Here is a 12,959-nt window from a genome sequence, read left to right as displayed (position 1 = left end):
AGCAACCCACTCAATTATTCTGGCCTGGAGAATTCCATGGACTATATAGTCCATGGGGTTGCAAAGAGTCGGACAGAACTGAGCGAATTTCACTTTCAGTTGATAGAAGGAAGAGCCTTTTATTTTTGTGGTCAAGACAGGAAAGATATGAGTTAAGTTGGAATGTGAATTGGCAGTAATAATACCAGGCTCTGGTAATTAGCTTAACTGTTAATAGCCTCAATTAACCGTGGGCCTTGGACACTCTTTCAACATATCTGAACTTCAGTATCTTCTGAAAAGTGATGGAGATTTATATTTCTTTTATTCGTTGTGAATATGCAGTCCATATTTGCATAGCACTGCAGTTCCTATGCAGTCCATGGAATTCTCCAGGCCAGAATACTGTAGTGGGTAGCCTTTCTCTTCTCTGGGGAATCTTCCCAACCCAGGTCTCCTGCATTGCAGGTGGATTCTTTACCAGCTGAGCCACAGGCAAGACCAAGAATACTGGAGTGAGTAGCCTATCCCTTCTCCAGCAGATCTTCCTGACCCAGGAATGGAACCAGGGTCTCCTGCGTTGCAGGTGGATTCTTTACCAACCGAGTTATCAGGGAAGCCCATACTTATTTTAGGTTCCATCTAATGCCCAAATTCTATGATTTTGTGAAAAGTTTTCCAGTCTGAAAACACATTTTTTAAAAAATCCACCTTTTGAAGCGACCTTTAAAAATTTAAATTGACCTTGGGAGAGGGAAGATTTTTAGTTGGTTGGCTTACTTTACTCATTATACCTTATGAGGATTCCTACAGGTCATGAAGTGTTTTGTAACAAGTCAACTTTCTTCGTACTGACATGAGAAAAGAAATTAATGACAATTTAATTAAAGAAAAGATCTGAAGATCTCAGGGACTACAGTATGATCCACTGGTATTATACTGACACACAGAGTGTCAAGAGATCTGGGACTTTACAATTAACTTTTTGTGGTCTTTTACAATATCTGAGGCTCTATCAAATCCCAGGTACTGTTATGTGATCAAAATGAAAAGATGAAGAAGACATAGTCCAGGGCCTCAAAGAGCTCACAATTTAGTTAGGGAAATCAATGGCTAGGTAAACAAATAATTGCAACATAGTTTGGTAAGTGCTATTATAGAGGTAAGACAGCCTGAACCATAATTCTCAAACCTGACTGCACCTCAGAATTTCCTAGGGAGCTTTTAAAAAATGCAGATGCTTTTTTGCCCTCCCTCTCAGAGATCGTAATTTAAATGACCTGGAGAGGGGCTTGGTGAATTGGTGTTTTTAAAAGCTCCCAAGGATCTTCTGAAATGCAACTAGGACTGAGAATTACTAGGATAGAACAAGGGTACCAAACTCGGCCCTTAGGAACAGTAGGCAATGGTCAAGCAGACAAGAAGAGAAGACTCTTTCAGGCAGAGGAACAACTTTGTGCAGAGGCATAGAGATAATAGAACTCATGGAGCATCAGGGGAACTGCAACCTGTTCTGTATTGCTCAGTGTAGATGTATCAGGGCAGAGGGTTACAGTAGAAGACGAGGCTGGGGATGTAGGTAGAAGGTAGATCATTGTGTGGTTTGTGAGGGAGTTTTGAACTTTACACTAATGTCAAGGGGAAATCCGGAGAAGGCAATGGCACCCCATTCCAGTACTCTTGCCTGGAAAATCCCATGGATGGAGGAGCCTAGTGGGCTGCAGTCCATGGGGTCGCTAAGAGTCGGACACGACTGAGTGACTTCACTTTCACTTTTCACTCTCATGCTTTGGAGAAGGAAATGGCAACCCACTCCAGTGTTCTTGCCTGGAGAATCCCAGGGACAGGGGAGCCTGGTGGGCTGCCGTCTATGGGGTCGCACAGAGTCGGACACAACTGAAGTGACTTAGCAGCAGCAGCAGCAGCAGCAAGGGGAAATCAGTAGGAAAGTCACATGATCTCATGTTTCTTTTAGAAAAGATAGTTTTGGTGGTGCCCTGGAAGGTTAATTAGAAGGGTTGGAAACCAAGCAAGGAAACCAATTAAGAGGCTCTGGTAATCCAGGCAGGAAAAAGAACCTGAACAAAAACAGTGGTACCAGGAAGGTAGAAGGTATTCAAGGACTAGGTTGCTAGGAAGCAGTATCAACAGGGCAAATGGATGTAATGGGTGAGAGAGTAAGAGGAGTCTATGGAATATTATTTCTTCAGTTTGTAACCACTTTCGCTCATTTGTCAGTGGAGGATCTGCCCAAAATTAAACACTTCAGAGGCGGAGTTGTCCCTGTTTAGTTACTAAATCTTGTCCGATTCTTTTGTGCCCACCAGGCTCCTCTGTCCATGGGATTTCTCAGGCAAGAATACTGGACTGGGCTTTATTTCCTTCTCCAGAGGATCTTGCCGACCCAGGAATCAAACCTGTGTCTTCTGCATTGGCAAGCAGATTCTTTGCCCCTGAGGCACCAGAGGAAGCCCTGAGAGGTGGAGAGCAGCAGCTTTTTATGGACTTGTTAACAACATACAATGTGGTTTGAATCTAGTCATTTCAAAAATCAAAAGCTATCAAAATAATCAGAGGCTGCTTATTCTAAATGACTAAATTTCTGACATGCATAAGGCCAAGCACCTAACTAGCATTTCCACCCATTTCGGAGGAGAAAGAGAGTGAAAACAGCACTAAAACAAAGGTTGGAAAGATTTTAATTAACACAAATGGCTGTGCCTAGTCTTTAAATCTATCCAAAGCAAATGGAGTGAAAGCCTTCTAATCCTTCAGCACTTCATCTGGCCTTGACCTCAGAAAAAAGAGCCTCCCTCTTGCATCATCAAACTGACTTCCTTTAGCTCTTTGTTGTTCTGTGGAGGTCTTTGATCCCAGAATTCTCTAAGACAGGAAAAAACAGAAGAAAAAAAAAGACAGCTAAAACCCCAAGTTTCCTGGCACTCACTTTGCAAATCCCATGCAAATATTAAATTAAAATGTACATTAACAAATGCATTCCAAAATTCTATACCTACTGTCTATTCAAGCCTTTAAAATGACTCAAAAACCAAAGTAATTCTCACCTCATTAGATTCATTTTTGCAGGTAGTTGCTCTGCTCATAGTTGTAGTGTCCAAGGTACCTGATGGGGAAAATTAGGAAAATGAGAGCTTTCTTTGAGTAAAAAAACCCTAGTTTTATTTTTAGTTGCAAGTCTGTTAGCATTCAGCCCAGTATCATATCATTGTAGGACTGACTCTGGTATTAACGTTGATACGGATTTTTTAATTGATGTTTTAGAAAATAACTTCATCAAGCAATATTTTTAAAGTAGAAGTGGCAAATCTTTTTTTTTTTTTCTCTTGAAAGCTCACGTTCCACAGGGAAAAAAATCATTTGAGGATTACATCAAATAAAAACAATTTTATTTTGAGAGCCTAAAAAGGATACTTCCAATACAACTTTTTTTTTTTTAACTTTTTATTTTGTATTGGGGTATAGTCGATTAACAATGCTGTGGTAATTTCAGGCGAACAGTGAAGGGACTCACTCTTACATATACATGTATCCATCTCCTCCAAACCCCCCTTTAAATAAAGAAATGAGATGATAACTCACATACATATCTGTGTACCCTCTGATAACCCAGATACATATTCCTCAAAAATGGCCAACGGTGGACAGCAGAGAACAAACAAAAGATAAAGGTGGGGGTGGGGATGAGAAAGAGGAGGCAGAAAAAAAGACAGGCCCAGACGGAAAGAAACGGACACAGGAGACAATGAAAAGGGGAAAAAGGGAGAATTGCGGGGTGCTAAACAGGCTCAGTGGTGAGTCTGTCCTAGGTGAGGGTTGCCAGACTAAAATACAGGATACCCAGTTAAATGTAAATTTCGATAAACACCAAATAATTTTTAGTATAAGTATGTCCCATGCAACACTCAGAACATATTTAAATTAAAAGGTATTGTTTATCTGCAGTTTACACTTAACTGGGCATCTTCTTTCTATTAGCTAAATATGACAACCCTATTCTAGACAACCTGTTGTTCTCCTGAGTGTGTGATGCAAAAAAAGTTTACAATCTATTGTCATTCATTGAAGAAATAATAATATTAATAAAGGTACAGCTTACATTTTTTTCAACCTTCAAAATTTATGTTTAGGAAAGATGACTTCTATTCTCCCCTGGACTTCTATGGGGTTTTATAAGAAGTGAAAGAATGACCTAGTTTAGAAATTAACTTCATGACCTACTAATACCATGAACCTAACGCTGACATTGAAAAGGCTCAAGTTGCAGCAAAGCTTTAAAAAACCTGTATTTGAGAGCAATGCTATTTATCAAGGACCCAGGTTTGAGCTAGCTGTGGGTTTCCGCCTCTGCCTTTTAGAATTTTAGCTTAACACTACTATTTTCCTTTCAGCAGCACCTCCGGGAGTGTATTTTGGCCATCAGGAAGAGTAATGCTAAAGTGAAGTAAAGGTTAAAGCTGGGGAGAAAGACTTGCTTTCAGAACAGAGGGAGTTATAGAATAAATAAAGTCTCAAGAGTATTCATTTCCCACCGCACTGGGCTTTCATCTGAATTTATAAGTGGAGCAAAATATTCACATGCAAACTTCTTTCTTAAAATACCTCAAGGAAATGTGAAAAGTTGGGGAGGGAGCTAGGGGACGGGGTAGGGGAGGAGAGAAAAGCAAGGGTGTCAGAATCAAGTGGTTTATCGCCAGTTCTGTTAAACCTCTTTTTTGATCACCAGCAGGTGTGATGGGAAACTCAGCTGAATTTAAAGATGGCTACATGCCTGAGCTCTCTTAAGATGGGTGACTGCCAAAGGCCAAGAACTGCTCTCTTGACTCTACAGAAACCCGGGCAGGGCTGCCGTATACTCTGGGTCAAACTGTCTTTTTACAACTGGTCTGGAAGTAAAACCCTTCAAATGTGACTCGTCTCTGGTGAGACCAAAAGGTAAAACTTCACCCAGGCTATAAAATGCTTTTCTCTTCTGTAAGACTAGGAGATGCAGTATGCTAAGCAGATGAGACTGACAACGCTAATGCTGCAACCTGGGCCTCAAGGGAATTTGCAAAGAGGGGTTGCTTGAAGTGTAACAAAGTCAGTATTAACAGAGGATTGTATTTTGCCAACCAAGTCGATCACACCACTGTGACGCAGCCAACCAGCACACAGGACAATTGATGTGGGAGGAGGAATTCTTGGCCAGGAGCAGTGGGGGAAAATAAAACCCTCCCTCTGCTTGGAAATGCTTGTAACAGAAGGGCCTGTACCCTGATTTGCTGGAAGGTGTGTCCAAAATTACATTCCATCCATTCTTTACCACAGGTTTGTGACATTCAGTTCTTTTGAAACTAGAGGAAAAGGAACATTATCCAGGAACACTTTTAAGTACTTCAAGAAAAGCACCACCTTGTGCAATTGCCTGACTTGTTAAATTCCTTGTCCTAATCACCTGATTTATCTGTGATAGAAAATAAAAACAGAATTAGACAGTGATTGTGGAGGAAGTGGACAGTGGACGTTTTTGGAATGGAGGCCCCTGTAGTTTACAGAGTGAAATGATAGTTACGGATGTTGCAGCAGAATACTGAATTTAATATGGTATAATCAAGGCTGCCAGTAATACACCCCAGTGTCATGAAGCATGGTGGGAAACACTAACAGATTTTTAAATGTTTTCATTTGATATTTAGGGGTAGTACATTTTGTCTAAGGGCCATAGAAGACCAATGGCTCCCTAAAGTTTCCTGAATTACCACCGTTTATGGGCTAGAGGCCTGGATGTGATTGGTGCCACCTACTGGGATAATTGTAGAATTACAAATCTGTCAACCTCTTGAAACTAGCATTTCTGTTGTTACTGAAAAAAGGAATGTTATGGGTATGATTCTTTATTGGGAGGATTATATATCAAACAGGTGATTGGCCTGGATCCAAATCACAGACTTTAGAGCTGGAAGAGTCATAAGAAATTATATACTGGAACACTGTCAATTACAGAATATTTTAGGAGGTGAGCTTTGGATATGGAGTCAGAAACCTGGCTTCTCTGAACCAGCTTCTTGTTCTATAATGCCTACCTCAAAGAGTCATCATGAGGATTACACAAACTATATGTTTTCAACTTGCTCTATACTGTGTTATGGTTGTTTTAGATAAAGAAAAACACTGAAACAAAATGACTGGTCCAGGTCATATCACTGGTGAGCCTAAGAGTAAGGCCTGTAAGTCATGTATCTGAATTCAAATCCAGTGCTTTTACCCATTAAATTACTATTTCCCAAAATCTGATGATGAGATGATTTTATGAGGCAACTGCAATAAATTTAGGAGGTGCTGGAACACAGCATTAAATATTATAAATCATAGTGAGATAACTACCCCCTTGACGATTCTTTCAAAGTTGAAACCCTGATGGCATCAAGAAGAAAAGTTTCAATCTGGTGGTTTTCTTTAAAACTGTTTTCATCTTGCTAAAGCTAAAGCTCCAGTACTTTGGCCACCTGATGCGTAGAGTTGACTCATTGGAAAAGACTCTGATGCTGGGAGGGATTGGGGGCAGGAGGAGAAGGGGACAACAGAGGATGAGATGGCTGGATGGCATCACTGACTCGATGGAAGTGAGTGTGAGTGAACTCCCGGAGTTGATGATGGACAGGGAGGCCTGGTGTGCTGTGATTCATGGAGGTCGAAAAGAGTTGGACGCGACTGAGCGACTGAACTGAACTGAATCTCACTTCCTGCTGCTGCTGCTGCTGCAGCTGCTAAGTCGCTTCAGTCGTGTCCGACTCTGTGCGACCCCATAGACTGCAGCCCACCAGGGTCCCCCGTCCCTAGGATTCTCCAGGCAAGAACACTGGAGTGGGTTGCCATTGCCTTCTCCAATGCATGAAAGTGAAAAGTGAAAGTGAAGTCGCTTAGTCGTGTGCGACTCAGCCATCCCATGGACTGCAGCCTACCAGGCTCCACTGTCCATGGGATTTTCTAGGCGAGAGTACTGGAGTGGGGTGCCATTGCCTTCTCCAATCTCACTTCCTAATAAAGATAAAAGAGGCCTTAGGCTTCAGTATCTTGTTAGAATACTAAAATTTTATTTTCTGTATACTTATGATGTTTGGGCTTCCCTGGTGACTCAGACGGTAAGGCGTCTGCCTGCAGTGCAGGAGACCCGGGTTCCATCCCTGGGTTGGGAAGATCCCCTGCAGAAGGAAATGGCACCCCACTCCAGTACTCTTGCCTGCAAAATTCCACGGACTGAGGAGCCTAGTAGGTTACAGTCCATGGGGTCGCAAAGAGTCGGACACGACTGAGCAACTTCACTTTCACTTATGATGTTTACTTTTTATTATAGAAAACTATAGGCTTTTTTTTCATGTAAAACAGCAATACAATTTTATTTTCAAGGAAGGTATTTAAGAAGTTGAAGTGAATGTAAACAGAAAAATACTGAATAAACAATAAAAATACTGAATAAACAATAAAAAATAGTTCAAGTGACAGAAGTTGGGAAACACTGAGCACCCACCAAACCACCTCCCTATCATATCACTGTTGGTAATCATGGTGATGGTGGCTTAGTTCCTAAGTTGTGTCTGACTTTTGTGACCCCATGGATCCTAATCTGCCAGGCTCCTCTTACCATGGGCTTTCCCAGGTAAGAATACCTGAGTGGGCTGCCATTTCCCTCTCCAGGTTGGTAATCATATCTTAATATAATTACTTTAAAAATCCCTCATTGAAGAAAATTAGTATTTCTTTTGTTTTCTTTTCATTAATTAAACACTAGGCTATAAGTAGATCAATATAACCAAAATTTAGGACTTAGATTTCAGATCCACTTGGTCTCAAACAAACTCAAAGCTTTTCTATGCATGTGTTTTAGAAAATAAAACTGGCCTGCAATCAGTATCCCATGCATGTGCAATCCATAAATCAATAACACACAAGAAATGGGTAACACATTTACACATACCTGGGGCTACATGCACTTGTGGTAATTGAACAGTTTAGGGCCCTATCACTTAGTACTCCAGAAGCTTAAGAGGAGAGAAGAGAAAAGGAGATGTTGATCTCTGGGCTGTTCTAGTTCAGAGTTCAAAGATTCAGGGTTCTGAAAGCAAGGGGGGAAAAAATCTTCTGAGGTGATCATGTTGAATGGAACCCTTCACTATTTATTGACTATTGACTTGATTTGAATCCAGAATGAAAGGATTTTTGGCTCCTTACTCTATGGATCACTTGAGATGACTTTCAGCTAATTTTAAATGAAATAAGACATGGATCTCTCACCCTCATCACCCTCCCCCTCCTCTATCTTTTTAATTCACATTTTAATGACTTTATACTGCTTCTGGTTGTATTCCAGATTCTTATTGGAGAGGAAAACCTCAAGCTTTCTGCTTTCCAATTCTTATCAAAACAAAAGTTAAAAGAAAAATATGGATGGAACACGGGCTGAAAGACAGGTAGATTCCTCCAGTCTCTAGATTTTCTAACTTTTAAATATGGATCAGTTCAGTTCAACAGAGTGCTATGGGCATGGACCAAATCCTCGTGAACTGACCCATCACTTACAAAAAAATTCAAATCAACAATCTCTTATCACACTGTGCCAAGGAGTAGATAAGAACCAGTCTTAGAAATTGAGATTCTGAATTTACCTTAGAAATATTGTTGAGGATGTTCGTTAACGTGACACATATTAGAGTGTCCTCTCCCCATGATGAGGATTGGAGGAGAAGTTTCTCTCATTTCAGTAAAAGTAAAAGCTGTATTTTTTCTGAGGGGTTGGTTTATTTTTATTTTATGGACACCATAAATCCATGTTTCCTTTTCTGGGAAATTCAGAATCAAGTTTGAAGCCTACCTGTACCAACTGTGTATTTCATTACACATTTTCATGTATTTACCTGGCTTCAACTTATTTTTAGTTTGCCTTGATTTAGTCATTTATTTAATCTTTGTGCTATAAATGATTTTATAACCTATTCAAGTCATTAGGGAATAAGATTGAGAAGAAATTAGAGACATACACATTAATATTGTTAAAACATTGGCATCCCTTAGCCATGATTTTTTTATTGCATGTCTCTTTTTAAAAAATTACACAGATTCATAGATCCATGAAAATTTAAGCATCCTTTCTTCCTGCCCCTCAGAGACCATTCCTTCATTTTTTTGGAAAGATTTTTTTTTTAATGTGGACCATTTTAAAAGTCTTTATTGAATTTGTTACAATACTGCTTCTGTTTTATGTTTTGGGATTTTGGTCACAAGGACCAAAATCCTTGTGGCCAAATCCTTGGCTTCCCCACCAGGGATTGAATCTGCACAGCCTGCATCAGGACAGTGAAGTCTAAACCTGTAGGCTTTCTGGGAAGTCCCACTTCTTCATTTTCTTATAGTAAGCTATATGATTTCGTCTAACAATGTCATAAATCCTTTGGGGTGGGGAAATGCTGAAACTGCCAGAGGAATATCTGCATTGGTGAAACTCACAACCATTGTCCGATGTCTCTTTGGTCTTCCATTCTGAAGTAGCAGAGTCTATTCCAATAAGGTTTGTGAGATTAAACTACTCTAATTCCTAGGAAAGGAGAGGCGGGGAGGAGAAAACTAATATTTTTTCAGGTGTCAATTCTGTATCTTCTACATGTGCTAAGTATACAATGTATGACTTAGTCTTTACAAAGGAAAATTTTATTTCCTCCAGCAGAATCTTTATGTTGATATAAGAGCTTCAGTGTAATAATAATGATGATGATAGTGATAATCTTTATTAAAACACTGCCGACTGACTTACTGTGTGCCCGGCATTGTGATATCACTTTATAAGTAATGGACTCTCCAGTGGAAAACAAAACAAACCTCAAATTATGCACCTATGATACTGTACTTACCTTGGGATCTGGGAAGATTCAAAAATTCTTGCTTTGGCTCAAAATTCTGCTGTATGTACAGAGATAACTTCAGATCATTGGCCTTCTGGTAGTTCTTCAAGGCTTCGATTCTCAGCTCAATCACTTTGCCATTAAAGTCATTCTACAAGAGAACATTTTTTCAAGAATACTCATATAGAGTTGTTCTCTAAACCCACTACTACCTGAATCCTTTTTACTCATAAGTCTTAAAATGATCCTATCACGCTCAGTCTGTAAACATGGGGAGAAAGTATTTGTGATTCTTTTCCCATTTCAAATGGAACAAAATCAAGACCGTAGGGGAAAAGTGCTATACCCAAGGTGGAGCTGGAGATAGATCTCTCCAACCATCTTCCCACAAAACATTTCTTTTAGCATGACAGCTGGTAATCCAGATGAGCGGATCAGGTTTAACATTAAGTAACTAAAAGCTTCTATATTGCATAGATGGAACTGTACCCCATGTCCAGCCTTGGAAGACTTTGTACCTGAATGATGTTGGCTTGTTCCTGATACCTGACCCATTCCATTTTCCTCTGTTTCTTTTCCTGGTGGGAGAAAGAGCCTCTGGTGACAAAGTAAATTGAGATCAGAAATCAGTTCTCTCAGTATGCTGCAAAGACTTTATAGCAAAATTATGGTGTCGTAGATTCACTAATATATTGGTTTCAACTGCATTAGTCCTCTTAATTGGCCCCACCTGTAAAACCTACTCTCTGAAAGCTGAAAGCTAAATGAATAGGATCCTTTTATATCAATGAATGGTCGCGAGAAGCATGATATCTCTAAATACACATTCCAAAACAAATTAACAAGTATTTTGACATCACATAGCTATTTCAAATTTGTCATTATTGGCATAGCTTTTCCTACTTTGCCCTAGCTATTATAATTTACAAGAAACTTGCAATGCCACTCTGACTCAAATGTAGCATCCCAAAGGAACCAGATCTCCCATAAAATTTTGTATCTGTTCAGGAGCACACCATAGTTTAGGCAGACTATTGCTACATTAAAGATTTCTAATCTCTCAGCTCTAAAAGTCACTACTTCCAGAAAGATCATACTACCTTCCTTATTTCCTTCCCTTTCTCTGCCCACAATATCTCCAGTTCATTCTTGGTCTTCCTAGACGATGAGGGGGTTTTGGGAGCCTGGGAGGAAAAAAGAGAGCTAAAGGACTAGGAGGTCCCAGGAAAGAAATATAATGTCTCAGCCAACAGTAAATCCAATATACCCTTAAGGCCCAGCTCCTACCTGTCTATCTACCCAAATTAGCCTGGATTGTCAACAGGCTGTTTCCATCTGTGTAGCATCAACAACTCTGACATTCTAAGTACTATGCTGTCCACTTGCCTTTCCATCCTGTAAGTCTGTTTTGTTCTTTATTTGCAGTACTTTTTCTTCATCACTGAATTCTTCCGTGTTGAATGTCTGTAGAGAGGCATTTTGGTAAACATTTAAATTAGTGGGACTTTGGGAGGGAAGTGGAAAGCCAGTATGGGTCAACTGGAAAGCCAGCAAAACTGGTTTATTACTGCCACTTAGCAACCTCTCAGGGTCTGACATGAAAAGTGTACTACCAAAGGAGGTTCAGAATGAAGTGAGCCTTTCTATCTGGTCTCTTGAGTGTACTTTATAATAATAAAAACTATTAACTGAACCTTTATCATATGCCAATCACTATAGTAAGCTAATTACTCCTTTACTTATTTATACTATTGCATTACAAACATTCTCATTTAATCCTAACATGGCTGTTTTTATCTCTGATCTACTTTATGGATCAGAAAACCAAGACTTAGGGAGGTTAAGACATTTGTTTAGGGTCACTCGAGTAGGGAAGTATGAAGCTGGAACTCGAACCAGATCTCTTGGACTCCTTAAATCTGTGTTCTTAACCATTAGGCAGATGATCTTGTCTCCCCATTTCTCACTGCCTAAAAATATCAGTAGGGTAAGCTTGGGTATATGGACATCCCTTACACAAAGTCTTTCGGGAGCTCTGGAGAAACTGGATTTTGACAGAGGAAGAGTGCTGGCATATTTCTTGTCACTAGGATTCAAGAACTCAGGAACTAAAATCTCTCATAATTCATAGAACTGATGTGTAGCTCCCACTAAGCACTAAGAGCAGATCTCAGTACAAGATACAGGCCTTGATAGTATTCCAGTTATTTGTGGAGAGGTGAGATGGGAAAAGCTGTCAGAGACACACTCACACCTGTGTATAGCACAAGACAATCTGCTATTCCGTCTCATAATATGTGAAAAAGCTCTTGAATCCCAAAGGCTAAGTGCATGAAGGGATTTCTATCCCTGCTTGGTTTCCCATCAAAAGGCCATAACATTTTTATATTAAACCATGCCTTGATTGTTGCAAAGTTGTAGGGGAACTAGAACTAGGTATTTATTCATTCAACTTCCATATGTTGATCATCTACTACGTGCCAAGCATTGTGCTACAATGCTAGGGATTCCAAGAAGAACAAAGCAATCAAGATAGTGGAGAAGCATGTATTTCCGAGCAGGCAGGGAGACAAGCAAATAAAATAATAATAACACACAAAAATAATAATGGACTTATAAAAAGTGCTATGGAAGACATGAACAGAATTGTATAATAGAAAGTAAGGGGTGGGGTGATGCCCTTTTTCAGATGGAGTAAATAAGGAGGGCTTCCCTGAGGAGGTAACGTTAAGCAGAGACCTGGAGGATGAGAACGAATCAGCTATAAGAAAACAGCATTACAGCCCAGGGATAAAGCAAAGGCAAAAGTTTTGAGCAGGGAAAGGTCTTGACATGTGGAGGCCAGTGTGGGAGAGGGGCACTTCTCTCAGAGGAGACTAGAAAGATGGCAGGAGGCAGCCTATGCCATAATAAGGAATAACTGTAAACGGTTTTCATAAGAAGAGCGACATGATGTAATAGTTTTAAAAATAAAGGTTAAAGAATGAATTGGAATAAGGCATGTGTGGAAACAGAGACATGAAAAAGTGAGGATGTGAACCAGAAAAAAGGGAATTTTCTCTTTTTCCAAGAGATCCTTAGAGGCAC

At 39.9% G+C, this 12,959-nt stretch overlaps 1 protein-coding gene across 1 annotated transcript in view; it reads right to left on the bottom strand.

Annotated features, from left to right (window-relative positions):
• Nucleotides 1–2,637: 2,637 nt before the first annotated feature.
• Nucleotides 2,638–12,959, bottom strand: part of CCDC196 (coiled-coil domain containing 196) — a 54,047-nt gene continuing 43,725 nt past the window's right edge. Inside the window, exons 7-12 of the mRNA XM_027552883.1 lie at nt 11,259–11,336; nt 10,973–11,056; nt 10,391–10,450; nt 9,882–10,023; nt 3,045–3,103; nt 2,638–2,862 (exon numbers count right to left, since the gene is read on the bottom strand). Coding sequence (XP_027408684.1) covers nt 2,743–2,862; nt 3,045–3,103; nt 9,882–10,023; nt 10,391–10,450; nt 10,973–11,056; nt 11,259–11,336 — 543 coding nt within the window. The 3' untranslated portion in view covers nt 2,638–2,742. The remainder of the gene's footprint in view (nt 2,863–3,044; nt 3,104–9,881; nt 10,024–10,390; nt 10,451–10,972; nt 11,057–11,258; nt 11,337–12,959) is intronic.

The sequence above is a fragment of the Bos indicus x Bos taurus genome, chromosome 10 (assembly GCF_003369695.1).
Source record: "Bos indicus x Bos taurus breed Angus x Brahman F1 hybrid chromosome 10, Bos_hybrid_MaternalHap_v2.0, whole genome shotgun sequence".
In the NCBI taxonomy this organism is placed as follows: Eukaryota; Metazoa; Chordata; class Mammalia; order Artiodactyla; family Bovidae; genus Bos; species Bos indicus x Bos taurus.
This window is presented reverse-complemented; position numbering and strand designations above follow the sequence as displayed.